Consider the following 26619-nt stretch of genomic DNA (forward strand, 5'->3'; position numbering starts at 1 on the left):
CCCGGCCCCATGAATGTGGGACTGGCTTGGTTTCACAGACACGGGGGTGGGGTGGGGGTGGGCAGGCACCTGCCTGCCTCGGGGGCATAGATTCATAGATGCCAAAGCCAGGAGGGACCGTTGTGATCCTCTTGTCTGTGAAACCACCTCCTGCATAGCTCCGGCCAGAGAACAGCCCCCACAGAATTCCCAGAGCAGAGTTTTTTGGAAAACATCCCATTGGGATTCTTAAATTGACAGTGATGGAGAATCTCCCCACCCCCCACTGCCTGACCCTTAGGAAATCGACCCTCTAGGTAATGACTCTCTCTTGGAAAAATTTACCCCTTAGTCCTACTCTGAATGCGGCCAGCTCAGATTCCAGCCCTGGGCCGGTGTTGGACAGTCTGTGAGCCTGTGCTCTCCCAGGGACGCAGCCGGGTCCAAGAACTCCACGTCCCCCCGGCTGCCCTGCTCAGTTCTGGGGGTGCCTGCACTGGAACACAGTGAGCAGCTCTGGAGGGCTCCCCGACTATTTAACGGGACACTGCCCAATTCCTACCCGCCCCAGCCAGGGGTAGGGAATCTATCCCCGAGCAGCTCTGAGTGCTGTAGGACGCCAAGCGCCACTGAAATGCAGTCACCTCTGAGGCGGAGGGTGGCAGGCAGCAACCCCAGAGTGCTGCACAGTCAAGGATTTTACAAGCCATGGAGAACAGGCAGAGCCTTTGCTGATTGTGCCACAACCTCTTAAAACTAGGCGGAACTCATGGCTTAATCTCAGCTGGGTGGATTCTGACCTGGGCTTGCACAGAGATCTGTGGTTTCAAACGCCAGACCATGAGCCCCCCTCTCTGGCTTGGTGAAGTTATTATTACACAAAGCCAGGAGCTTAGTTTTCTTGATCACTGGCCCCTGGCTGTAATAGCCACTAGACCCCACTCCCTCCGAGGGCTGGAATGGACCCGAGTTCTGCTAACAACCAGTCTCCTGCCACGGCATCAGAGCCGGGAACGGAGCCGAGCTGCGCCATGCTGAGGAGAGGCCAGAAGGCAGGAAAGCTGGACTGAGTCCTCACTAAATAACCTTCTTCCCTCGCATAGGAAGAGCTGCCAAGGATCTTTTAGGGGAGGGGAGGGGACAGGCACCTGCTGCTGAAACCTTCCATGGCTCAGGATGTGAAGAGGACATGGTGGGGGGGAGATAGGGATGGAAGGTGAAGAGGGCATGTAGGGAACTGAGCTCCAGGGGCTGGGGGTAAGCTGCCCCTGGCAAATGTCTGCCTAAACCAGGTGACTGCATCGCCATAACCCATCACCTTCCATGCCCCCCCAGGATCCATCACAGCCTTGTCTATCACGCCTGTCAGTAAGCTCACAAGCTATTCAGGGCTCAGTCTGCACGTTTGTCACAGAGTTCCCCGGCCGATGCTCTGGAACTGCTCCCCACAAAGCCAATCAGGACTTTGGGGAGCCTCCTCTCCCTTGGAGCAGACTTGTTCAGGGCAAGAAGCTCACACGGCTTCACCTCCTGGGTCTCTCCTTGGAGCATTCAGCATCCTCTGCCTCTCTGTACGCTTCCCCCAGCGAGCCCACCCAGGCGGGATCCTGGGGAAGCCACAGGGTCCTGCACCCCCACTTCACAGTCAGACGTGACTCTCAGCCAGCCAGTAAAACAGAAGTTTATTTGATGACAGGAACAGGGTCTAAAACGGAGCTTGTAGGTACCGCGAACTGGACCCTCGGATGGGTCCATTCTGGGGGGCAGTGAGCCAGACCCCCAGGTCTGCACTTCACTTCTCGTCCCCAGCCAGCTCCAGACTAACAACCCCCTCCAGCCCCTCCTCTCTGCTCAGTTCCTTTCCCAGGCCAGGAGGTCACCTGATCTCTGTCTCCAACACCTTCAGCTGGCACCTTGGCGGGGGGGGGGCCCAGGCCATCAGTTGCTAGGAGACAGAGTGCCAGGCGTTTAGGTGCACTGGCCCTTTGTTCTGTAGCAATCACACACCCTTATCCTACCACCTAGATATTAAGAACTGCATAGGGGACACTGAGGCACCAACACAGTATTCAGAGCAAACATTAAGAACACTCCCACTTTGTCACAACGCTCCCTGCACCCGTCCTGGTGCCCAGCGCTACCAAGCAAAGCAGAGAGAAAGAGTCTGGCTACATGGAGCTGCTGAGAGAGGCTTTTATTTCAGGGGAAGAGCCTTCAAACTAGTTCAGTCCGGTGCTTAATTTGTGCCAGGCCTGAGCCCTGGGCCTGGCTGTTCAGCACCCCAGGGCCTCTGGGCTTGTCACCATAGTTAGGAAGGTTAAAAAACTGCCTGAGCCCCACACCTCTTTCACAACAAATGAAGCCCTGGGTAAGTCCCCGTGCAGCACCCGGTGTCCTGATTGCAAGTGGGCTAAGTTACCGGCTCAATAAAGTGCCTAGGACCTAGCAAACCCCCCCCCCCCCCAAAGGAAACAGGACACATCCCCTGCAAGTCAGTCCATCCATAAATCTCCTACAAGATGGAGAAACTCCAATCCCAAGCAAGCTCTGAACTAGCCCCCACCTGCCCCTGTCCAACTTCATCTGAAAACCAGAGTTGTCATGTGCTATGGGCCTAGGCTGCTCATCTACCCAGAGCAAGAGCCTGCATGCAGAGAACCAGCATTAAAATCCTTCCTTGAAATGCTACACCCCAGAGACATCCGCCTGGGCTATTTATAAAGGGCTCAACCACAAACAAAGGCAGCTGGTTTTTTCCTCTTTAAAACATCCCTTCTCACTTTTTCCACAACTCCCCCAGCACTGAAAATATTCAGATCTCCCGGGGTCTTTCCCTACCCCCTGAGCTGGTCTTTTATAACACAGCTGGCCTGGCCCACGCCCCTGAGGGGAACCAATCAGCTTCCGGATAAGGAAATTGACAACAGATTTAACCTACTTCTTAATTGGGAGACCAGATTCAAATGCGGGGTGGGGGTGGGACAGGGACTTGGACTTGGACTTGGACTTGGACTTGGCTAAAGAGATCTTTAAATCAGTTATTTAAAGGTAAAACTGCAGACAAGATCCTCTCCCTGTGTCAGAAGCAGCTGCATTTCCAGAGGGCTGTATACAGCTGCAGGAGTTTGTGCCTGTTTTCTGTTTATTTATGATGCATTATTTAAAGAGCTGGGATTTATTTGATGTTATTTTTTGTTTGCCAAGAGGGGTAGTTTCATAGCCCTGCATTCTCCAGGTAAGAAAACCTCTGGAGGTTTAATGACACTTCATTCCCCAGCTCTGAACCACCCTCTCAAAGGCTGTAAAAGCTCAGAAATGGCCAGTGAGCTTTTTCCATAGCGTGATGAGCCTGTCTCTCTCTCTTCCCTCCTCGGTGTGTCCCTCAGCGCCGCTGGTACTAGAGTAGCTTAACAGCTCACAAGTTCTTGAAACTATTCATCTGGGAAGCTTTAACAAGTTTATAAAACCTGGGAGGGGGGCACCAGAAGCACAGCAAGCCCGGCACCTGTGGGCTTTTGTTTAAAGACTCGTTATACAGGAATATAGTCCTCGGCTCTCCCCGTCTGATCTGGCGTTGCCCTGTTGCAGAGTGAGTGGCGTACAGCACTTGGAACAGGCTGTTGGTTGGATCTCACAGTGGTTGATGTGTTTATCTGCACCCCCCAGGGCAGCAGGGAAGTGCTGGTCACCCCTGAAAGGAGGCACAGAAAATGGGGCCAGGAAAGTGCTTGGGCAAGCGAGTTTCAGGTTTACGGGCCTAAGTCCCAGTCTTGGCTCCACTAGGATCCACAAAACGCCGCTGAGCCTTGTAGGCACCTAAACTGACCTGGGCAGCCACGTCACTGCCCTGTGTCTGGGTGCCCCCGGGCCGGGAGCAGAGAGGTGGTTCTGTGTGGGGCCTGAGCTGGTAGGCAGACTCCGAACGCACCTTACGTCTGGTCCTGGGCTGGAGGCGCAGCACCCGGGGCCCATCATATAACGATTTGCCCTGTGGCGACAGCACTCAAGTGGGATATGGGAGACCCAGGTTCGATTCCCCCCCGCCCAGCCGAAGAGCTTGTGCTCAGTAAATAGAGTCCAGGACCGTCCTGGGAGCGCCTTGTGCTGGGGGATTCATGGAATCACAGATGGCCAGAGGGGACCATTGCGGACATTGTCTGACCTCTGGGATAACATGGGCCGGAGAGCTGCCCCTCCACCCCGCCCGCCCCCCAATTCACAGAGCAGAGTGTGTAGACAGACGCCCAGCCTGGATTTCAAAACCGTCTGTGACGCTGCTCCACCTCCATGCGCTGCTCAGGGTGTGGATTCAAAGCCAATTTGATGCAACTCTTGCGTGGATCTGGCTCGGGGCCGTTTCCCAGACCTGCCTGCGATATTAACACCAATGCCTGGCAGAGCCCATCTGAGTCTGAACCGGGAGCTGGTAAAGTGTGTGGCTTCAGGACGGTTCCTACACGCCTGCTCACGCTTGGCTGTCCCGGACCCTTAACCTCGTTGTTCGTGGCGGTGAGTTTTGTTCCTAAATGCTGCCATCTTTCCCAGAGGGATTGGGCTGGGCTCCAGAGGTTGCCCAGATGTTCCAGCTGTGAGGATGCAGCTCCCAGGAAGCGATGCTGGTGGAGGTTTCTGGCGTGATGGGCTGCTGAGTCTGCCCACGTTTGCATAGACAGCAGAGGAGCGGGGAATGGGGAAGCCCTGGCAGAGGAGGGGAAGGAGGGTTGGGAGCATCCTTGTGCCGTCGCACCCCTTGCAATGTGCCTTTGGCTGGTCGCTCGGTCCGTCTCTCCGGCTGCCTCCCAGCGCCTGCCGCATCATTTTCAAGGCAAATGGGGATTTACTCAGCAGGCACCCTGCCAAACCGCCGCCTGGCCTGGCCTGGGACCACTCTTTAAATGATGTATTTTAACCCCCAGAGATGGGAAGATGAGAAGAGCTTTGGAAAGAGCAGGGTTGGGTCTGTGGCTGGCGTCACCCCTTTGAGCCCCGCTGCATCCATCCCGTCTCCCATGACCTCTGCCATTCCCCCGGCTGCTCAGCGCAACCAGCTGGCGGCTTCCTCGAGCTGGGCACTTTCCTGCCTTTGCCCTGCCAGGGTGCGTGTTTATCCACCTGCCTGGGGAGGACTGGGGTCTGGCTCTCTGCACAGGAGGAGAGAACTGGCGGTAGGGGCCCTGAATCCTGCAGGACCCCATAAACCCATGTCCCCTCTGGAGCAGCCAGGAAACTCTCCTGGCCTTGGCCCAACACTGCTTGGCCATCCTCACCATGAAGACTGACTATCTATCTATCTATCTATCTATCTATCTATCTATCTATCTATCTATCTATCTATCTATCTCCAGACACCCCCCCATCTATCTAATCTACAAGGTCTCTCTCTCTCTCTCTCTCTCTCTAACGTTTTCTACTGATCACCAAACTGTACAAAGCTACCTCAGGGGCCATTCCCTGGAGGACACCCCCAGCCCCAGCCCTTCACAGCTGAGCTCGTTTGCCTCCTCCGAGCTGGGCAGGCCAGAGCAGAGACGCTGGAGGAGCTGGCGGAAAAGCAGGCGCTGCCTGCCACAGGCCAGAGTGACTCAGTGTGTGGGTGTGTGGAGGGGAAGGAAACACGCCGCTGTGGTTCAACTCCGTATGATTCAAATCCCTCTCCAAAACAAGGCATCTCCTGGGCTACCAGGTTTGGTTTTGCAGCCAATGCGGGACCCAGTGGCTGGACACAGCTCGATATTCCCAGCAGAAATTTCTTCGTGTATGCGTGTGTGTCGGGTTTTGGGCCTCTGTCCTGAGACTATCCCCCAGTGGATGCATCAGCTGCAGAACATGGCACCTCTCCTGTGTTTCTGAGTACTCCAGGGCCTGTTGCAAAGCCTGTTGAAATCAAGGGCAAGGCTGCAGTGGCCTCTGGAACCACGCCGGCCCCTCTGAGCCACCTCAGAGCTGAGCTTGCTGCTGGGTTTCCATTCAAAGGCCAATGTGGGGTTACCCTCTAGACTCCTCAAAGAGAGACGGATTGACCTCAGAACTGGTAGGCCGGGCTGGGGGTTTCTGCCTTTCCTGACTCCGCGCTGTGCCCTCGAAGCGGCCAGCAGGCCCGGCTCCTAGGCAGGGGCATGGCAGGCAGCTCTGCACACTGTTCTCTCCCGCAGGCACTGCCCCTGCAGCTCCCATTGGCCACAGTTCCTGGCCAATGGGAGTGCGGAAATGGTGCTCGGGGTGGGAGCAGCGCATGGAGCCCTGTGGCCTCCCCGCCTAGGAGCCGGGCCTGCTGACTGCTTCCGGGATGCAGCGCAGAGCCAGGACAGGTAGGGACTATCCTACCTTAGCTCTGCAGTGACACCAACCAGACTTTTAATGGCCTGGTCGGCGGTGCTGACTGGAACTGCCAGAGTCCCTTTTTGACCGAGTGTTCCATTCGAAAACTGGACACCTGGCTCCCTGGGTCGGTTCCTCTACACACCTCACCCCAAGGGCTCCCCATGTTCTCTGTCTCCCCAGTGGGGGTTTGGTCTCTGCTAACTCTCCTGCCTTTCAGCCCCCAGCCCCCGGCATCAGCCATGGCAGCTCCGCAGACCCTGCAGCAGGCGCTGGCTGTGCTGGTTTGCACTTTCCAGCGCTATTCCAAACAGGAAGGTGACAGATTCACGCTCAGCAGAGGGGAGCTGAAGGAGCTGCTGGAGAAGGAGCTGCCCAGCCTGGGAGATGTGAGTAAGCTCGTGGAGGAAGCTGGAACGGAGCCGTTGGGATGAGACGAGAGCAGTCTCCACCCTGAACCAGTTACAAACCATGAATGACAATAATTCCCAGCACCCTAGAGGCCTCAGTTGCACAGACCCAGCAGGCGAGACAGTCCTGGAGCTCACAGTCTGATAGACCCAGGGTGGGAGGGGAAACAGGCATGGAGAGGGGAAGTGAGGTGACCAAGGTCACCCAGCAAGTCAGTGCCAGAGCCGGGAAAGAGCCTAGTTCCCTATCCACTAATCCAAGCTGCCTCTCGACTTTTTTTCATTTGTTTTCAACGTTTCTTTCCTTGTCACGTGTACGAATCCCCACCAGCTCCTCCTGAGCCCCGGGTTTCCAACCCAAAGCCTGGACCCTCTGCCACTTCAGCGAGAAGAGTGACCCTGGTAGCAGATGACAGTAGTAGGCTGTTATCCTCCATGGGGACCAGCCTCTGGACTGGGACATGACGATTTACACTTGCTCCCCTGGTTCTGGCTTGGACTGGAAGCAGACCCTGTGCGTTGCTGTACAAATGCTGCCCAGCGACCATGCGCCGGTGCTGGGCTATCACCCGGGGTTACACCAGCACTGAGGATAGTTTGGTCCAATTTCAGTGTCTTATGAGTCAAGTTTGCAGGATGAGATCAGCCCCTTCTGAATCTGGCTGGGCCTGTGAAAACCGGGGTGGTGGTGGGGGACCAGCATTTCATCGCAGGGCAGAGGAATGGTAACTGCCTGTGACAGTGAGCAGGGAAAGGTGTCGAATTTCCACAACGCGCTCAGGACGGACATTTCTTCCTACGTTCATTATTATGTAGGTTCCGGTAGCACCGAACGGCCCCGCGTGTGATCCAGGCCCAGTGAACCAGTGCTTTACAAATGCATCGGGAGAGGCAGTTCCTGTCCCAAAGAGCTTGCAACCTAAACAGACTAATTATTGGTCCTTTATTACCCCTGGGGAGTAAAGCACAGAGTGGTTTACCCAAGGTCCCTCACAGAATTGGTGGCAAAGACAGGACTTGAAGGCGGGTCTCCTGAACCCTAGCCTACTGTTCTAACCATTAGGCTGTCTGTCCCATCTGGCTGTCACTGAGTTTGAAAGACTCCTGAGGGGGTTTCACTTGCCCCATTACTCATCTTCACTCTTGCCCCTAGGTACAAGTGAAGGAAGGTGCCTTTGAGGAACTGCTGAGCATCCTGGATGCTAACAGAGACAGGGAAGTTGACTTCCAGGAGTACATTCGCTTCGTGGCAGTGGCGTGCACCTTATGCCATGAGTTTTTCTTGGACTCCCCTGTGGTTCTGCCACGTGAACAATAAACCCACCCCTGCTGGGGCACCGGCAGCTGGTTTCGTGCAGGGCATGAATACAAAGTAGGAGAGCAAAATTATAGGTCTGGCAGCAACCTGGGAACCTCACACTGGGAAAGGTCATGGTGTGTCAAGGATTGAACTCACGTCTACCTGCCCCAAATACACAGAGCCAGTCCCTTGAGCTAAAGGAGACCTTCCATCAACGAGTAGCAGCAGAGCATTGTTTCTCAGTCCTGGAGAGGAGGGTTATGAAAGGCAACCAGGGGTTCGTGAGGCATTGAAAAATGTATTAGTCTACAGCAAAGCAAATCTCCTTTCCCCACTCCCAGCATGCCCTGGTCCATCCACAGCCACAGAGATCAGTTATATTGGCTTCACTGACACATCATTGTACTCTTGCTTTCATAGTTAATGTGTTGTGTGTTGGGGAGGGGGGTGTCACATACATTTGTGACTGAATGAGAGATTGCCAGCCTGAAAATGTGGAGCAACGCTGCAGTACAGGGTTTATGACACATGGTTGAACTGAGCTGATTGCATCCAGCAGAGGGCAGCAGCACTCCAACCCAAGAAATTCCCAAGCAGGATTAAGTTACGCAGCCCTGAATTCCACCGCACAGTCCTTGCAGTTATGAAATATGAATAATTTGCATCTCATTTTAGTTAAATAATATCATGAGCTGGGCTCTGGAGATGCACCAATGTTTCCAATCCTGGAGGTATTTTTGCCATATTTGCCCTATTCAGAATTGTCTGCCATAAGCATGGAACGTGTCCAGGGCTAACTGCTTAGGGCTTGTCTACATCAGAAAGTTGCAGCGCTGGTGAGGGAGTTACAGTGCTGCAACTTTGAAGGTGTACACATCTGCAGGGCATCACCAGCGCTGCAACTCCCTGTTTGCAGCGCTGGCCGTACTCCCGTTTTGTCTCGGGTGTAGAGGATCCAGCGCTGGTAATCCAATGTAAACACTTACCAGCGCTTTTCTTGACCTCCGTGGAAGGAGGAAGCCTCTGGTAATCAAGCTGATCTCCTTTCCCGGTTTGCTCTCTCGTTCCCGGAACCCCGAGCAAGCAGGTCTCCTTCCCTGCGGTTTGCTGGGTGGCTCCGGGAACGCGAGAGCAAACCGTGGCGAAGCTGGTCTCCTTCCCCGGTTTGCTCTCTCGGTCCTGGAACCCCGAGCAAGCAGGTCTCCTTCCCTGCGGTTTGCTGGGTGGCTCCGGGAACGCGAGAGCAAACCGTGGCGAAGCTGGTCTCCTTTCCCGGTTTGCTCTCGCGTTCCCGGAACCCCCCTTGAAGCCGCCCAACAGCGCTGCAGTGTGGCCACATCTAACACCACTTGCAGCGCTGGTTGCTGTAAGTGTGGCCACTCTGCAGCGCTGGCCCTATACAGCTGTACTAATACAGCTGTAACAACCAGCGCTGCAAAATTTTAGATGTAGACATGGCCTTAGTCAGGACCAATTCCTTCCCTTGCAGCAGGGTGAGACGTCTCTGGGTTTTCTCTCCTGATGGTGGGTTTTCTTCGCTTGTCCTGTCAGACTGGCTGGTTTGAAATATTAATAAAGACTTGGTGCTATCCTGGGTGCGGTGACTGCTCAGTGCGTGGTTGGCCAGGTCCCCCCGAATGAACATGTGAGTACAGGCAGTGTGGAAAATGGCTCCTAGCTGGTGACGAGTGGGACGAGAAGACAGACCTGGCGCACCGGGCACGCTGACCCTAGGCTGAGGGAGGCCTATATAAATGCTTAGGCAGCGAGGTGGCAGGTACATTTCACTTGAAGCTGCAAAGTGACGCAGGTCTGACATCTCCGTCACCACACAGAGCCGGAGTGTACTGGGAAGGGATTTGAAGATGTTATTTTCCTTAATTCCCCCATGCACCCTGTGTCCAGCCCTGCTGATTTTCCTTCCCCCTCCTGCCGCTCCCTGGTCTAGCTAAGCCCAGGAATCAGGATTTCATGGCTGTGTGGCTGATGGCTTCCCCTACCCCCGCAGCCTTCCTCTCTCCTAGCCCAGGATGAAAGTCCCTCCTTGCCAAACAGCTGGAAAGCATCATCAAAGGGCGGGGATGGGTGGGTGATGGTCCCGGGGTACCCATGTTCTCCTGCCAGCCGTCTGCAAAGAGACTCGCACTTTCATTGGCCTCTTTTTAATTCAAACCCCCCCAAGTGGGTGTCCCTTGAAGCTCTCGCTAGGGATATAAATACTGAGCCCTGTCACTCAGACTCACTCCGGCCCGGCCTTCCCTTGCTCTTCTTCCTGTTTGCTGCTTGGGTAAGTTGGTTTTCTGCCAGCAGTTTGAATTTCGGGTCTGCCTTGAGGCATTATGTGTGGGGGCTCCCCTGGGCAATCGGCGGGGGTCTGGCTTTGAGGGCCGCAGAGCCAACGGTTTGTTTGAGTCAGCAGGGAAAGCCAGTCACTAACTCTGCAGCTCCCGAGCAGTCGGACTTTATTTCAGAGGCTGCGTTTTGCAGCTGGCTGCTTGCGCTGCTCTTCTGCTGCAGATGTGGGGCGGCCGAGCCTCTCCAGACAGTGCTCCGCGGGCTCCAGCAAGGGCCAGTAACCGTCCCCGTCACTCCAGGCAGGAGCCAGGAATCAGCTCTTGCAGCAGGACTCAGCCAAGGCACATGGTGTGGCTGGACAGTCCCTGCTTCTCAGCGGGGCTTTTCTCCTCCATCCCCTGCTGCCACCCCTCTGTCCCCAAGTTTTTCCCCTCCTAGCCTCGGGGCTGGTATTCGGCATCAGTGCCAGAAGCCAACGCCCCGCCCGTGGAGGCGGGAGGCATCGGAAGGCAGGAAGGAGTGACACATCAGTGTGCCCTGCCCGGGGGGCGTGTCACCGGGCTGGTAGGGCCTGATGCAGGACGGAGCCTGCTCTGGGGCAGACCCTGGGACAGTCGGTGGAGTCACCTTGGACTGAGCCCAGTGCGACGGAGATCAGGAGCTGCCCCTCCAAGTGGCTGACCCGCTCCTGAGTTAGTTCTAGCCGAAGGAGGGCGTGACTCCCTCTCTGCTGGGACCGGTGGGACATTGCACTGGGCTGCTGACGGAGGCAGATGCCACCCGCATGGACGTATAATTAGCCACTTTCAGCACCTTTGTGGGCTGAGCGCTCAGGTCACCGCATGGGCTGGTGATGTTTAAGTGATCGTAGGACTGGAAGGACCTCAAGAGGTCGTCTAGTCCCATCACCTGCACTCATGGCAGGACTAAGTATTATCTGGACCATTCCTGACAGGTGCTTGTCTGTGAGGCATAATGCAGGAAGAGGGTTATCGTTAATATGTGGCTTCTGAAGGCCTGATTGGCCATAAACACCTCCCGGCCAGGCTGAAGTCCTACATGGTGCCCAAGTCAGTGGAAAGACAAGACCCTAGCTGTGCGACGGGGTCACAGGTCCCTGTGTCTAGCTACCTTGTCTGTTTGCATCCCATTACCACCGGCTCCAGGAGGCTCCCAGTTACGAAAACAAAAGTGCCTCGCCCCATTGTCTGGCTTAGTGTCTCTTTCCTCGCTGGCAATGCACAAGTAAACCTACGCAGGCCATGCTAAGCTCACTCACTCCGTCCTACAATTTAACTTCTGTGCCCTGGCCAGGCTGGTTCGTGCTCCCCGGTGGGGTGGACCCCACCTCTAACCAGCATCCCTTGTCTACCTGTCAGATTTGCTAGCGGTGCATGATGGCCCGACCCCTGGAGCGGGCTCTGGACACGATGGTCTCCACGTTCCACAAGTACTCTGGGAAGGAAGGTGATAAATTCAAGCTCAACAAGGCTGAGCTCAAGGACCTGGTCACGAAGGAGCTGCCCAGCTACATCAGCGTAAGGGCAAGGGAGGCTCGGCTGGGAGTCTGGGACCACTCCCGTTGGGCTGAGCAGCGACCTGGGAATCCGGTTGGGGTGTGTTAACCTGTGGTGGGATGGGACCAGCCTGGGCCAGGCTCCTGACATGTCACAAGCTCCAGCCAGGCAAAGACCTGGCTAGCGATGTTCACGGGACGCAGCAGATAGATGGGGGAAGTCAGTTGGTGCTATGTTCTCTGCCAGTCCTGGCCCACTGCTGTGGCCCAGGGTGTGTGCTACCATATCTCTCAGATACCCTGGGAAAACGGAGGCCCTGATCCTGCCATTGGGCCCATGTGGGTGGCTCCTTGTGGGAGGCACTGATGACAGTGCATCCTAGTGGACGGAGCACTGGCGTGAGACTCAGGAGACCTGGGTTCAAAACCTGTTGGAGACTGTGGAGGCGTCATTTCACCTGTCTTTGCCTCAGTTTTCCTGTCTGTAGAATGGGGCTAAAGATACTGATCTCCCTGGCACAGCACTCAGAGAGCTGGGGATTGTTACTGGGGTGTGGCAGGGTCCTTCCCACACAGACGGGGTGGGTATTAAAGGTTCCCTGGCACCTGCCCCAAGGGCTGGGGGGTTAGCTGGCTGGGCCATAGAGATTAACTTGGGTATTTATGTTCTGCCTCTTTAAATACCCTTCCCAGTTTTGGCTGGATGTGGGATCCTCTGCGTCCCAAGCTGCTCAGTGTGCACTGCACAACGAGAAGCTGCTGATGCCGAGAGATGGCGGGAGGCTGCTCCAGGCCATGGGAGCTGCAGAGGAGGAGGCTGTTGTGTTGGGTCAGAGGAGTTGTCCACCTGGATACCAGCTCAGGAACCAAGCTCTCTAATGCAAAGCTCCCTTTTTATCTTCCTCTCCCCTTGGCAGAAACAAACGGATGAAGCCAGCTTCCAAAGGCTCATGAACAACCTGGACAGCAACCGGGACAAGGAAGTGGATTTCCAGGAGTACGCGACCTTCCTGGCCTGCGTCGCCATGATGTGCAACGAGGACTTCCAGGACTGCCCTGACAAGATGCCACGGAAGGTGTGAAGCCCGGCCCTGGATGGCAGCAGGGAACGGACACCCAGAAACTCAGCTCCAGGGACAATATCTGGGTTGTCTCCCTGCCGTTCCCTGCTGATAGCGCCTGTCCCCTCCCACAGCCCCTGCATTAGGAGGCTGGTGTTCTTTCAATAAAGGTTGCTTTAAAGAAGGTCCCTGGTGTATTTTGCAAACAGATGTTTTTTCTTGGTGCCCAGATACCATGCTGATGGGCAGATTCTTTATTGTCCAGGGTCACAGGCATGAATAAAAATAGAACCGTGGCTGATCCTCACCCTCTGAGTCTGGTCTGGTCTGATGTATAACAGTGACAAAACATGAATCCTGCAGAACCCCATATATTTTCCCTCCTCTCTGTTGCTTTGTCTGCTGAGCTAACAGCAGAAAGAACTAATGGTCCTAGAGCCTGGGACACCTAGAGGATAAGAACCTACTACTTCTACCAGCTAAGAGAATTACTCCTTTAGCTCGTGTGGTAGGGGTCTCTGCTAAAGGTCTGGGGTTAAAACCCTCTGGGTGACCCATTATAAATGCAGACCCTCATTTTTCAGGAATATTTGGTGTGTGTGGGGGTTAAACTCGGGGTGTGAGCCGAAGCTCACTGCTATCCATGGGCCTCTCCCCCTAGATCAGGCCCTCAGTGCCTTTCAGCATATGGAATAAGCAGCGGCAGCCCAGGCCCTGCAACCCCAAGAAGGTGCAGACAACCTCAGTGGCTGGTGGGTAGCCAGGCAGAGCTGCCCCTGGGGCTGATGGGAGCGCCGCCTGAGTAAGGACCTCTGAGTTTGGCCACGCAGAGAGAACAGCGAATGGGCAGGGATGGGCTGAACTGGGGTGGGCTCAGCTGGGATAAAACAGAATTTGCTGCATTTTCAGTGGGTTGCAATAGTGCTGAGCATGAGGCATTCCCCAGGGCTGGCTCTTGCGCGATGTGAGGCCAGCTGTTCTCAGAGCACCCCGAGCCATATCGGCTTCAAAGGCTGGAGCAGCAGCCCAGGGTGCACTGGGGAGAGAGGGGCGGGTAGGAAGTGGAGATCGATGTTTGTCAGCTGAAGCCAGTTAAGATCCCAGGCCCATGCCCCAGGATCGTGGCTCTTCCTGGATCCAGCGGGACGGAGGCGCCCGAGGCTAAAACATCAGCCCCTCCTGGCACAGGCCGTCTTGTCCCGGGCTCCTTTGGGATGGAATCCTCATCAGCCCCATGTTACTCCTGCAGGCCCCTCCTTTTCGGAGTCTGCTGCTCCAGGAGTCGGGACACCCAGCCTGATGGGAAGGGCCGACCTGCCTCACCCAGGGTTCTGGGGGGAGGGAGGAGTGCTTGCAGCTCGGTCAAGCTGGAGCGTCAAAAGTCAGGAGATTTCTTTTTACAATAAACACAGGAATCTTTATTTGTCTTCTGGTCTCAGAGACGCTAGCAGCCACCTTTCCAGCTGGTCTCTGCAGCCAGACGGGCTAGACACCTGCTTGTGTTGTAGGTGGAAGCTGGGATTCACAGGTGATCACATGATTCCAGCAGCTTGTGTCTTTAAGAAACCCTGCCCCAAATCACAAGACTCCTGATCAGGTTGCAGGAGCTGGCAATGCGGCACGGAAGTGTCCTGCCTGAGCCAGGCAGCAGGGACAGACGCCCCTCGTGATTACTGTGCATTTGCAAAGCACGCCAAGCACAACGGCTTGGTTATTCTATCCAGAGCCATCCGCCCACCTCCCAGATCACATGACACCTCTTTGAGTCCTGTCACAGTCAGGACAGGCTGAGAGCCCCCACGCCTCCCAATTACACACCCGGGGTGGACTCTCCATTGTCCTGTGACTCCAGCCGTCATTTGCACCAGTGCTCACAAGTGGGTGTGCAAGGCACCGTGCCAACCTGGCAGTCTCGTGCCCACTGCTGCAAACAATGGCAGCTGCAGGACAGCAATAAACCTGGCCCCGAGGGTCTGTCTTCATGGCAGAGTTACCCCAAGCTCTCACCCTGTCCCCTCACTTCCGTGGTGCTTGCAATCTGGCCTAGCTGGCTAGCGGGGTCCAAGCCCAGGCTCTCCTTCCACACGGGGTGGCAACTGCAGGCTAAGCCACTGGCCTGCTGATAGTCCTGCAATACCTTCCCACGAGTCCCCCTGTCCTGCGCCCAGGAGAACACACAACTTCTCCCACAATCCCTTGGGAAAGGATCAGAGCGGCTCCGCTTAGCACAGGATATGGCCCCCGAGGTCCCGGCTGGGCTGGCGGCACACGCAGGAGAGGACACGGCCGCTGGGGCAGGGCCTGGCACCGAGGCGTCTCACCCCCAGGTGCTGATCACCCGGGCTGACTCTGCGGCTGAGCCTGAGTGCGGCGGGAGCAGAGAGAGGCCACGGGAACTGTGAGTGACGGAACGGCCTCCCCCCCAGAAGCCCCCTTTAGTGGGTCTTCCCCCTGCAACACGTCTTGCTCCTCCCCAGAGATCAGACGGCCACAAATTCTCCAAGCTCAACTCTGCACTGAGCACCTGCCCCCCCAGTCTGCTATTGCCCCCCCTTTTTCCTCCCCTGATCTTCCAATTCGCTCTCTGCTCTTCCCTTCTCGCCACAGCCCTTTGCATCGGCCAGCGACCTTCATCGCTGGAGCTCGTCCCAAACTTGCTCCCAGCCTGCGGCTGCTAAGCAACAGGTCCCCTGCCTGCCTGTGCATCCTGCTCACCAGGAAATCCCCTGTCGCCACAGGCACAGGTGCCAGGCAGCAGCTGCTGCCGAGGAAGTGGGCAATACTGCCCTGGTTGTTTCCTTTAGCCCTAGGCCCAGCCTGTGCCCATATAAATGGGCAGCTCCACGCTTGGGCCTGGGTGGATCGTCCCCCCAAGCGCTGTCAGCGAGAGGCGTCACCCGAGTCACTGCACGCCAGGGGCCGGCTTCTGCTAAGCGAATCTGGAGTCACTCCCCTGGCTTGAGTGGAGCCACTCTGGATTGACACCGGTGTAACTGAGAACGGGACAAGTCAGAGGCTCGCCTGGGCAGCGAGTGTGGGGTCTGCCCATCTGACCCGCATGCCTGGGCCATCCCAAGAGCAGGTGCAGGAGAATTCAGAGCTGAGTCCAAGCGACATCTGGAGACCAGCGGGCAGGGAGGCAGTAGGCAACCGGGATCCTGGCAACAAGAACTGCTTCCATTGGTCCTCTTGCGTGCGAGAACCCAGGGCTCCCTCTGGGAGCTCAGAGCGTATAAAAGGGAGCTGCCTGCCCTGCTCAGGGCTCTCTGCTTTTCCCTTTGCTCTTGGCTTGGTAAGTTGGTTTTGTTTTATAACATTGGCTGTTGTGGCCTTTAAAAACCAGACTCTCCAGAGTGCCGCCTCGGTGGGTTCTCTCTCCCTCCCCTCGCCAGATGTGCTGCGCCTTTGGCAGCGTGCCCAGGCATAGCAGATCCTCTCTGCAGCTGCGCACGCCCCTCCCTGGCACACAGCATTAGAAGGCCCTCTCACCAGAGGTGCATGCCGCTTTCCAGATGTGCACACCCCTCCCTTGCAGGCCAAGCTGCGGGATCCCTGCCACAGCTGTGCAGACCTCTCTCCAGATGTGCACCCCACCCGTTAGTCACAGTGCCAGGAGGCTGCCTCCCTCCAGCTGTGGCAGTTTTTCTCCAGGATGCGCGGGCTGAGCTCCAGGGGATGCTGGCTCTGAGATGCTTCTGGGCGTTGGCACAGTTCTCGCATGGCTGGCTGCTTAGACATCGCCTGAGCTCACCTGCTTTCTGGCTGGTGCAGGCACAGCTCCGGCTCCTGAGCTAGGAGATAACGGTGCTGTGCCGGTTACGTCGCTAACATCTGGGGGTCCCAGGGAAGGTGGCTTGTCTCCCTCCTTTGCACGCTCAGTAACAGCACTGGCCTCATCCGGCGGTGCCCTGCTGGCTCCATTCCTGGGACCCTGGTTCCAGTGGCCCTTTTGGACTCTCTCCCTCCCAACCGCTCTAAAGGAAGCTACTTTTCCAAGAGCCACCAGGATTTTTTAAACTCGTTGTGGGAATGTTGAGATTCCCAGGGGGAATTCCTGGCCTGCTATAGCAGCAGTTTTTCTGTTTGCCTGGATGCTCTGTGGCTCATTTTCCAGAGGCCGGGTTGGCCCTGAAGGCTGGGGACACGGTGGCATTCCCCTCCCCCAGGCACTGGATATGCTCCAGACTCACCCCCCTTCTTGGCGATTCCTGCCTTGTTAACTCATCCTGAGCTTGGCTGCTTCCCCCTGCAGGATCTTTGCTGCTGCCCTTGGTTCCTTCTGTCCTGGAGAGATTTGCAACATCTGAGTTGGTGGGATTTTCATTGGAAGGGGGCAGGGACCGAGAGAGTTAGGAATCCAGACTTGATTGGAAAACAACAAAATTTGATGCTGAATTCCCTTAAATGCATTTGAAATTCCCAGTCAGTAAGACCCGCCTGCTCTGGTTGCTCTGATGAGTCAACAGAACAGCTCTGCATCTCCGGGCAGGGCCTTAGCCCCAAGATGCCCAGCTGCACACTCCCTGTGGCTAACTGCTATTGCAGGTCTGGGCTCTGTCTATGGCAGCACAGGCAGCCGGCAGCCCCAGAAGGGACTGGATGCAACCGGCTTAACCACCTTGCAGCCGCTTCCTCTAATGCAGCATGTGGTTGGCCACTCAAGCTCCATTTCACCCTGGCTCCCCGTGCCATGAATCAGAGCTCCTTCTGGAGCCTGCTTGCAGCTCACATGCTCTACCCAGGTACCGTGCACCGCCAGGCAGACGGTGCAAGCACTGGGCAGAAAGGAGGAGGTCTGATGACAGGAGCGTACACCGTGGTGGTGGAGCCATGTCCGTCCAAGGGTATTAGTGAGGTCTCAGCTTTTACCGGACCAACTTCTTGTCTCTCTCACCAACAGATGTTGGTCCAAGAAAAGATGTTGGTCCCCCTCCCTCCCTGCAGCTGGTCTCTCGATTAGGACAATGTGGCATTTTACTGCTTCTTCTTAGCATATGTGCAACATGCTGCAGGTGGCTTGTGACTGGGATTCATTAGCGTCCCCGGCTGGGGCTGGGTACTGACAGGGAGAGCGACGTGAATGCTGATCCGTGCCCCCAGGTGCTCTCTAAGGGACCCTCCCTTCCAGGGGCTGGATGCACAGGTCCAGGTGTGCACATCTGGCTGGTTGGGGGTATGTGGGGTGACATTCCTGAGCCAGCATCTGGGACTTTGGGGTGTGGGTGAGAATTCTCCAGGGAGACCCAAAGCCTGGTCTGTTAGCAATAATCATCTCATCTCCCAGCGTAACAGGCGCGGGTGCCTGGTAACTAACGTTAGCCACAGAGCACTTGAAACATGCAAATTGCTGGAGAAGCATTGGTACTGCTCTGGGCTCTGCATTCACCCTCAGCCCAAGAGCATCGGAGGAAGGGTTGGCTCGTGGTCAGGGCGCTGGGCTGGGACACGGGAGAAGGGTTTGATTCCCGGCTCTGCGGCATGTGACCCGGGGCAAACCACTGACTGGGCCTCTGGCTCCCACGTGTGACATGGGTTGTTTGGACCCAGGGGCCCTGAGTTTGGTGGGTCCTACCCAGAAGAACGAAGTGAATGGCTGGAGGGCACTTTGAAACTGGAAAGTGCTGTGTGGAAAGCTAAGTATTAATGCTGCAGGGCTCGTCTCTTCACTCCCGCTCTGTCCCACCACAGCCTGTCTGCTCCTTGCTCACGGGGCTTGTCTGCACAGTTCTTCCCGTGGCAGGCACTGCGAGACCTTGCCAGGCCCTGCTCTCTCTTTCAGACGAGTGTGGACGTGCGCCATGGAAACACCTCTGGAAAAGGCCTTGGCAACCCTAGTCTGCATCTTCCACAAGTACTCAGGGAAGGAAGGTGACAAGATGACCCTGAGCAAGGGGGAACTGAAGGAGCTAGTGAAGAATGAGCTGGGCCTGGGGGAGGTGAGTGCTTCGGAAACATTTTGGGGGGGCTGAAAAATGAGGAATTTTTGGGATCAAAATGAGCATTTTGGTTCAGATCAAACTCTCCTGGGTTTCTCCTCAAACGGATCAGATTTGAGATTTTTGCAGAACTGAAAATTTGGGTTTTTTCCCTATCCAAAACATGAAAAAAAAAATCCACAGGAAATTTAGGGGGAAAATACAAACATTTTTCAAAGTTTCCCCCCAAGGTTTTTGGCCCAACCAAGTGGTCAGTTTGATCTTGTGAAATCAGACACGCGGGGTCTGATTTGCAGAGCCCCTGTCCCTGTGCCTGGGGGCCGGATGCCTTCCCCAGGGCTGGATTTGGCCTGGTATCTTTGCCTACTGTGCTCATTTCAGGCCTGGGGATTGTTTTCTTCCCAAGGAAGCTTTGTTCCCATCTAGCAGCTGCCCGACCGGGAGGGAAAGTAACAGTAACGTCTCCTCTCTGTTCTGCGGCATGGTTAGCAGCAGCCCAGGAGCGAGGCTCCAGGGTTCACTGCATCATTCACGAACCAGATTACAATAAAGGGAAAGAAAAACCAGCCCCTAGCGCCAGTGCAGATCCCTGCAGGTTTCATCTAGTCCGTTTGGTTTCTCTCGCCCTTTGCTGCAGAGGATGAAGGAGGGCGGCATTGAGCAGCTCATGAAAAGCCTAGACCGGAACAGCGACCAGGAAATCGACTTCAAGGAATACTCGGTTTTCCTGTCCACCTTGTGTATGGCCTACAACGACTTTTTCCGGGGACACGGCAAGTAGCTGGAGGGCAGTGGGGGCTGAGACCGGGCCCCAGAGCCCCTGGCTCTGGACACTGTCTGGCTGCTTTCAATAAAAAGCGTTTTGTTCACAGTTCTCCCAGTGTTATGTGTTTCCTGCTGTCCAGCTGTCCTTCTATCCACCCTGCTGTGCCATCTGTCCAGGCTAGAATATCTCGTGCCAGGTTGCAGCTGAAGTGGGTTTTTACCCACGAAAGCTTATGCCCAAATAAATCTGTTAGTCTTTAAGGTGCCACTGGACTCCTCGTTGTTTTTCGTGCCAGACAGACCTCTTTTCTCTTCGCCTGTCTGTCCAGCCATTCCCCACGCACGTCCATCTAGCCATTGCAATCTCTCCGGGGGCAGGGGCTGGCTCTCTGCGTCTCTGCAGCCCCTGGTGCAATGGCCCAGAGCCTCGAGTTATTTAGGTGCCTGACTCCCAGTGGATCCCTGTGAGGATGTGGGTGGGGCCCTGACTTCAGTCACGGCCCCCATGGGCACCTGTAACTGTAATAACAACACACCCTGGGCCTTGGCTGATTTCCAGGGTCCCAGGAGGGAGCTGGGCTGGGAGATGACCGTCCTGCGGCCGGATGGGCAGCGCTCTGGGGTCAGGGGTGTGTGTGTGTGTGTGTGGGGGAATTCCCACTACTCTTCATCGGGGTCCCGGTGCTATCCTGGCTCGCTGGTGCTCCTGGCTCCTGGCCCGGGGGAACCTGCAGGCATTGCTGATCGCACCTGGCCTCCCCCACCCCACCCCGGCACCCGCCTGCTGCAGCAGAGCTGGGCTAAGCTGGGAGCGGGGAGCTGGATGAGGCTGGGAACAGGGAGGGGGCCCCGGGCCCAGGACAGGGACTATTGGAGGCACCCACATGAGTGGGCGGGGCTACGTGGTAGGGGGCGTGGCCTCGCCAAGCCACACCCACCCCTCTCTCCGGGGCCGTGGGCAGGGCTGCTGGGCTGGGCTCCGGGCCGCTATATAACGGCAGCCCGCGGGCGGCTCCCTCACCCCAGCCCCGTGCCTCCTTCGGATCCGCAGCGCGCTCCCTTGTCTTGGGTGAGTCCGGTTCGTTCCTCTCCTCCCGGCCCGGCTCCGGCCGGGGCTGCCCCTCGCTCCACGCAGCTGAGCCCCGGGTCCCTTGAGCTCGGGGCCCCCGCAGCCCCCACTTTGCCTGGGGCTTCCCCGATCCGCGTTCACAGAGTCCGCAGCTGGGGGAAGCCCGGGCTCGGCTCGGCTCGGCTCCGCGCCGGGCGCCTCGCAAGCAAAGAAGCGGCTGCGCCCGGGATCTGCGCGCCTCTTGCGCGGGTTCTGCGCCCCCGGCCCGGCCCGGCTCGGTGCAGGGAGGAAACCTCCGCCTGGGCGGGGCTGGGTGACTCAGTCTGCAGCCAAGTCACTCGCGCCAGAGCCCAGTGCGCAGGGTTTGGCGACTCCTTGCGGAAACGGGGGGGGCGGGGAGGAAACACTGGACACCCCCCCGCTTTATACCTAGACTCGCTGGGCAAGCGGGGTCCGGCCCCCCCTTGCATGGGAAGAGGCTGCTGGGTGGGGGCGGAGGGGGGCTGTCTGAATCCCCTCCGCCCCTGCTGCTTAGACCCCTCCCGAGTGATGGAGCTGGGGACAGACGGGTGGGGCAGGTTTGGCCCCTACGGAAGGAAGGACACAGACCTGAGACCAAATCTGCCCCTTGGTCGCCCTCCTTTGGTGTCTCTGGCCGTGCCACGGAGCCCCTCACCCTGGGGTCTGGTCACCTATGGCCTTTCCTCTTTCTCTGACCTTCCCCCATGGGGCTTTGGGCTGAGCTCACCCCTGGGGCTCACCCAGCAGCGGGCAGGGGGCAGCTGCCTCACCCAACGCCCACGTGCTCGGGAGTCTGTCTGCTGACCAGTGCCTAGCAGACCAAGCCCAAGGTCCATGTAAATTTGAGCCAATCCCTCCGTCTGGCCATTCACTCTGTGTGGGTCCCTTCCCCCAGGCGCGCTGTCCTCGGCTCCCTCTCCGGGCCCTGAGACAGGCAGAAACTCCTATCCCTCGTTTTTCTGGGAATGCCACGTTTACGTGCCTCTCCTGAGAGGTGCTGGGCGGGAGGCCAGGTGAAAGGCCCCAGGTGCCTGGAGCGCTCCCTGGATGGGAGGCCGTGGCTCGCAGAGCAGAGCCCTCTGGGGCTGAGTTAGGGGAGTTCCCCAAACTTCCCAGCTCCTTGGGCTTGCCAGCTTGTCTCTCCCCCCAGGGCAGGGATTCTGGGGCTGGCTTGGCTCTTCCAGTCCTGGTGGTTCCGTGTCCTGGCCTTGCTCATCGACTGCGTTCTCCCCTCAGATCTACCCACCCAGCCCTGCAGAGATGGCATGTCCTCTGGACCAGGCCGTCGGGCTCTTGGTCGCCGTTTTCCACAAGTACTCGGGAAAGGAAGGAGACAAGAACACACTGAGCAAGAGGGAGCTGAAGGAGCTAATCCAGAAGGAGCTGACCCTCGGGGCGGTGAGTGTGGCTGGAGACAGGGTCACAGGTGTTTGAGGCTTTGCAAGTTGGACTTGGTGAAAATCAGCCCCCAGAAAAGTCCATTCTCTGTGCTTATTGTCGTTGTAAGCACGTAGTGACCCAGGCCAGCTTCCTGTTGATTGCTGCTGGCTCTGCTGTGAGTGAAGGAGGCACGTTAGGGTTGCTTGCGTTACGTTAGTGCACAGAGGCCCAGGGCAGGGTTGGGGCTCTGTTGTGTTAGGTGCTGTACAAACAGAGCCCCTGCCCTGAAACACTCACAACCTAACTAGACCAAGTGTAGGAGGGCAAGAGGCTGCAGAAAGTCAGAGCTGGGACCAGAACCTGCATCCCTAAGTCCCACTCCAGAGCCCTTGCCCACAGCCCCTCCTGGAGGTCTTTGCGGCTCTCTGTGAATTCAGAAATATTGCAGCCTGCGGCCAGAGCCGCCTCTTGTTCCACCCCCTGTGCATCACAGACAGCTACAAAGGTGGCAAATCTCCTCAGCTAAGAATTCCCCGAGCGTGGGGGTAGATCTAGTGTAGTCTGCTCCTGTGTCACTCGCTCGGAACAAGCAGGGTGAAGGGGGTGTGTTTGGCCAGAGTGCTGCTGCACTCCAGCAATCCCCAGCTGGCGGAGTGCCCCCTAGGAGCCTTATGTAACTGCCCCCAGGATCAGGGGGCTCTCAGGCTCCCTGCTTGGTGACACCCAGTGTGTGCTGGACTGTTCGGGTGTCTCTTGCACTTTGCACAACAAAAAATGTCATGACAAAACTAACATGGTGATTTGGGACCTCACATAGTCATAGAATGGAAGGTGGGAACAGCCACCAGATTGTCTAGGCGGACTTCGTGTATAGCAGGGGCCACCAGCCCCCTCCCTTCTCCCACCCCACCGCCAGCACGCTAAACCCAACCACCAAAATCTCTCCTCTCATAGCAGCAATTGTGGGCTGGGAAAGGAGGCTTCTGGGAAATGTTAAGCCTTGCACCAGTGTACCCCCCCCCCCAGTGCACCTGGAACCTTGACTGTCCCCTCCCTGGGCTGTGAATGGCTTCTCTGCTTTCCTCTGGCTCTAGAAACTGAAGGATGCTGAAATTGTTGGGCTCATGGAGGACCTGGACCGGAACAAGGACCAGGAAGTCAACTTCCAGGAGTACGTCACTTTCCTAGGGGCCCTGGCCATGATTTACAACGAGGCTTTGGTGAGCTATAAGAAGTAGACGGAATGAAGCAGCATGCTGGGGAATGGCCCTGATGAGTCACTGCGTATCCAATAAAATTTTGTTTTGTACATTGCTGCTGTTGATGAGGCTTGTTTTTGTAAAGCTCAATAAACATCATTGGTTTTGAGAGGGTTTCAGGAGCTGGGCTCTAGGTGGGGGTGGACAAACCATTTCCACAAGGGGTTGGTTTAATGGGTGAGGATGGAAAGTCAGGGGCAGGGGATGAACAGCAGGGAGACACTGCAGCACTTCACCTGCCTGGGAGGGGTCTGATTATCACAGGCACCAAGCCAGGGGGAGAGAGGGCTTGTCTCTAGACTGGCAATCGAGGGGGTGTGAATCCACCCCATGTGAGCCTGGTGCAGACTCCTGGGCACCCTGCTGACATGTTAAGGTTTAATGCCCTGTGAGCGAGTTCCATGTCAGCGAGGACGAGGTCAGACACCCTAACAAACTATACAGGCACATCAGCAGGGTGCGCATGCACACTCTGACCGTGGCAGGCTAGATTCACACCCTGGCTCACAAGCCCTGAGCCTCCAAGCGAGCTGGTCTCCACAGCCGGGCCTTTGAGATGCAGGGGACTGTGTGGGGTGGGTCACTTAGAGCTGTCCAGCCCTTCTAGCAAAGAACTGCAGGGAGATGCTGACCCAGCTGTCTGCCTCCTGCCCAGATCGACCCTGCCCTCAGCAGCCACCCCACAGGGATATGGAGGAGGCTGGAGCCTCTGAGAGCCCCAGGCTTCCCTAAGCACTCTGCCCTACAGGGCTGCAGCTAGCTAGATGCCCTGGCATGCTCTGCCCATGCAGAGAGATGAAATAGGAAGCTGGTGGCTGAGCCTGGTCTCTAACTACCAGGCTCCCCAGTTCCTGTAACATTAGGGGAGGATGTGGTCACTCCACCCTTGTAGCGCAGCCATGTCAGCGCTCAGGGGAGCTGTGGGAGTGGGTGGGGCTGCAGGTGTGTCACCATGGCAATACCTGTGAGGCACGGCTCAGCTCGTGCACCTGGAGCCTTGTCAGCGTGTCAGGTGATGGGAAGAGCTATTCGTGGTCTGAGCAGGAGTCCCGGAGCCAGTGAGATCCGGTGCCATCTCAGGGCAAGAAAAGCCACTAGGTGCTGCTGACAAACCTTCCTTTAAAGGGGCCTGAGCCCCCTCAGCTCTATAGTCCTGACTGCGCAGGATGCGGTCCCTCCTGGGCAGACATGGGTGTCGCTCTGGCTGTGTTTGGCCCCAGTGGGCCCATCAAACGAAGGACTCGTTTCTCTCTGGAATGCTGCGCTGACTGGCTACACCTGATACCATTGTACATGGTGGTTATGTCTAGTGACAAACTATTCATCTGCCTCCAGCCACCCCCATCAGCTAGTGAGTAATATGCCCCCCCGGACTCTCCCCCACTGTAGCCCTCTGGGCCAATCCAGAGTGACCCCTAAGGCTATGTATTTATCCTGGCTGGGCTGGAGCATTTTGTATTGGGCAGAGAGCCAATGTCGCAGAGGGAGAGAGGTGGGCCCAGCTTAGCATCACTCGCCCCAGGGCAGAGGAGCCGTTACCAAGAGGGATATTAGGGCTGCACAGCAAGGAAGCGCTCCCTGCTCGTGAGACAGATGGTTCTTGTTTGTATGGCAGGAGAACTGACAGGCCCCAGCTAAAATCAGGACCTCGTCCTGCCTACTGAGGTGTGTGCACGCCCAGAGTATGAGCCAATCCCTTCCCATGTTGTGAGGTGGTGGAAAAGAAAATGGAGATACAGAGACTGGAGCAAGGGGCAGAGCCAGGCTTAAACCCAGGAGGCCTGTGCCCCTGGCCTGCCCTCGCTGCACTGCTCCCCTTCTCAGGAAGGGGGAGAGTTAAGCATGGGTAATTAACGACTCTGATTTCACAGGGCAACTGTCTGCCTGGAAAGCTTGTGCTCAGGGGCACTGTAGAGCAGTGGGTCTCAATCGGGGGAACACGTACCCCTGGCAGGGGCACTGGGACAATTTGTACAGTGGGGGAGCTGAGAGCCATTGAACCAAACTGTAAACTCAGCATATGATGGAAACCACTTCCAGCCAGGGGTGCAGCAGCCCCCTAGTTCCAGCACCTGTGACCCCCGGGGTATGCAGAGGTCTTCCAGGGGAGACGTCACTTCAGTTAGATACATGCCTGGTTTTACAACAGGCTACATGAAAAGCGCTAGCGAAGTCCGGACCGACTAAAATGTCATCCAGACAGTGACTTGCTCAGACTGTTCAATGCGTGGAGGTGTGAGCAGAAGAGTTATAGTCCAGTCGATTTATTTGATAATTATATGGTCAAAAGGCAGCCATTTGCCAGTACTAGCGGCTGTGACACTTCTGTCATTTTAGGTCTGATTTTGTAAGCAAGTCGTTCTGAAGTGAGATGAAACTTGGGGGTGTGCAGGACCCATCAGTCTCCTGAAAGGGGGACAGTATTTTGGGAAGATTGGAGCCACTGGTGTAGCTAACAGAACTCAGCAGCGGCACCTGCAGGACAAACCGGCTCACTACAGAGATGGGTGTCCAACTTTGCAGGGATGCACTTGCTCGATTGCCCCTTAGAAGTTAATTTTAACACCACAGGGGCTGCCCGGAAGCTCTTTGGGCCGGGTCCTCTGCTCTGCTGAAGTCAGTGCAGCAGCCGAGGGGCCAGCCTTTGCCGTTGTGGGCTGGCCGGAATGAGCGTGTTTGTGGTATTCAGGTTTTAGTTGCTAAATGAATAGTTATCAGACAAAAGACACTAGAGCAAAGATTGCAAAGGTGACTGCTAAACCGCTGGGGTAAATCAAGGCAGCTCTATTGGGGCGGCGAATTCTCCAGGTTGCTGCGTGAAACCCGGCTGCCATGCGAACCAGCCTCTGTGCCAAGCCGTGCAAACAGCTCAGGATGTGGTTAGGAGAAGGCCAGCGTCGCAGCGCTCGGACACGCCACATAGCCACACACACATTCCTCCAGGACTGCCCTACTCGGGAGGATATTGGCCCTGCTAAATGATACCTGGAACCCCTCAAGCAGGTTCTCAGCCTCTCTCACAGCTCATTTTGCACAGTTAGGGCTTCAGCAGTGACCCAAATGTTGTTCCAGCAGGAAGCCTCCTTCGCTGACACCAGAGCCAAGGGTTCCAGGCACTCAACGTTACCAACCAGCCAGCCGAGGTCAGAGATCCCAGAGTGACGTGTTCAGCACACACCAGGGTTTGTTTGGTCTTTGAAATCGGCCAGCGGAGACACATCTCACTGTTCACGTACACGCGCCATGTGCAGGGAAGAGCAGCATGGTCAGGCCTCTGCTTCTTAAACAGCGAACTGGAGCAGGAATGAAT

At 56.6% G+C, this 26619-nt stretch overlaps 4 protein-coding genes across 4 annotated transcripts; all 4 read left to right on the forward strand.

Annotated features, from left to right (window-relative positions):
• Positions 1-4434: 4434 nt before the first annotated feature.
• On the forward strand, positions 4435-8621 carry LOC115639558 (protein S100-A2-like). Its single transcript, XM_030542502.1, has 3 exons — positions 4435-4488; positions 6518-6686; positions 7861-8621. Exons 2-3 carry the CDS (start codon positions 6540-6542, stop codon positions 8023-8025), a joined length of 312 nt encoding a protein of 103 aa, XP_030398362.1. The 5' UTR covers positions 4435-4488; positions 6518-6539; the 3' UTR covers positions 8026-8621.
• Positions 8622-10190: 1569 nt separating this feature from the next.
• On the forward strand, positions 10191-13187 carry LOC115639559 (protein S100-A4-like). Its single transcript, XM_030542503.1, has 3 exons — positions 10191-10294; positions 11682-11840; positions 12736-13187. The coding sequence occupies exons 2-3, from the start codon at positions 11697-11699 to the stop codon at positions 12898-12900; spliced, it is 309 nt and encodes a 102-aa protein (XP_030398363.1). The 5' UTR covers positions 10191-10294; positions 11682-11696; the 3' UTR covers positions 12901-13187.
• A 5325-nt stretch (positions 13188-18512) lies between these two features.
• On the forward strand, positions 18513-19771 carry LOC115639438 (protein S100-A5-like). The gene is made up of 2 exons (XM_030542165.1): positions 18513-18815; positions 19453-19771. Exons 1-2 carry the CDS (start codon positions 18678-18680, stop codon positions 19594-19596), a joined length of 282 nt encoding a protein of 93 aa, XP_030398025.1. The 5' UTR covers positions 18513-18677; the 3' UTR covers positions 19597-19771.
• A 770-nt stretch (positions 19772-20541) lies between these two features.
• On the forward strand, positions 20542-23364 carry S100A6 (S100 calcium binding protein A6). Its single transcript, XM_030542164.1, has 3 exons — positions 20542-20649; positions 21907-22068; positions 23145-23364. The coding sequence occupies exons 2-3, from the start codon at positions 21931-21933 to the stop codon at positions 23286-23288; spliced, it is 282 nt and encodes a 93-aa protein (XP_030398024.1). The 5' UTR covers positions 20542-20649; positions 21907-21930; the 3' UTR covers positions 23289-23364.
• Positions 23365-26619: the final 3255 nt, after the last annotated feature.

This window comes from Gopherus evgoodei, chromosome 24 (genome assembly GCF_007399415.2).
Source record: "Gopherus evgoodei ecotype Sinaloan lineage chromosome 24, rGopEvg1_v1.p, whole genome shotgun sequence".
NCBI lineage: Eukaryota > Metazoa > Chordata > Testudines > Testudinidae > Gopherus > Gopherus evgoodei.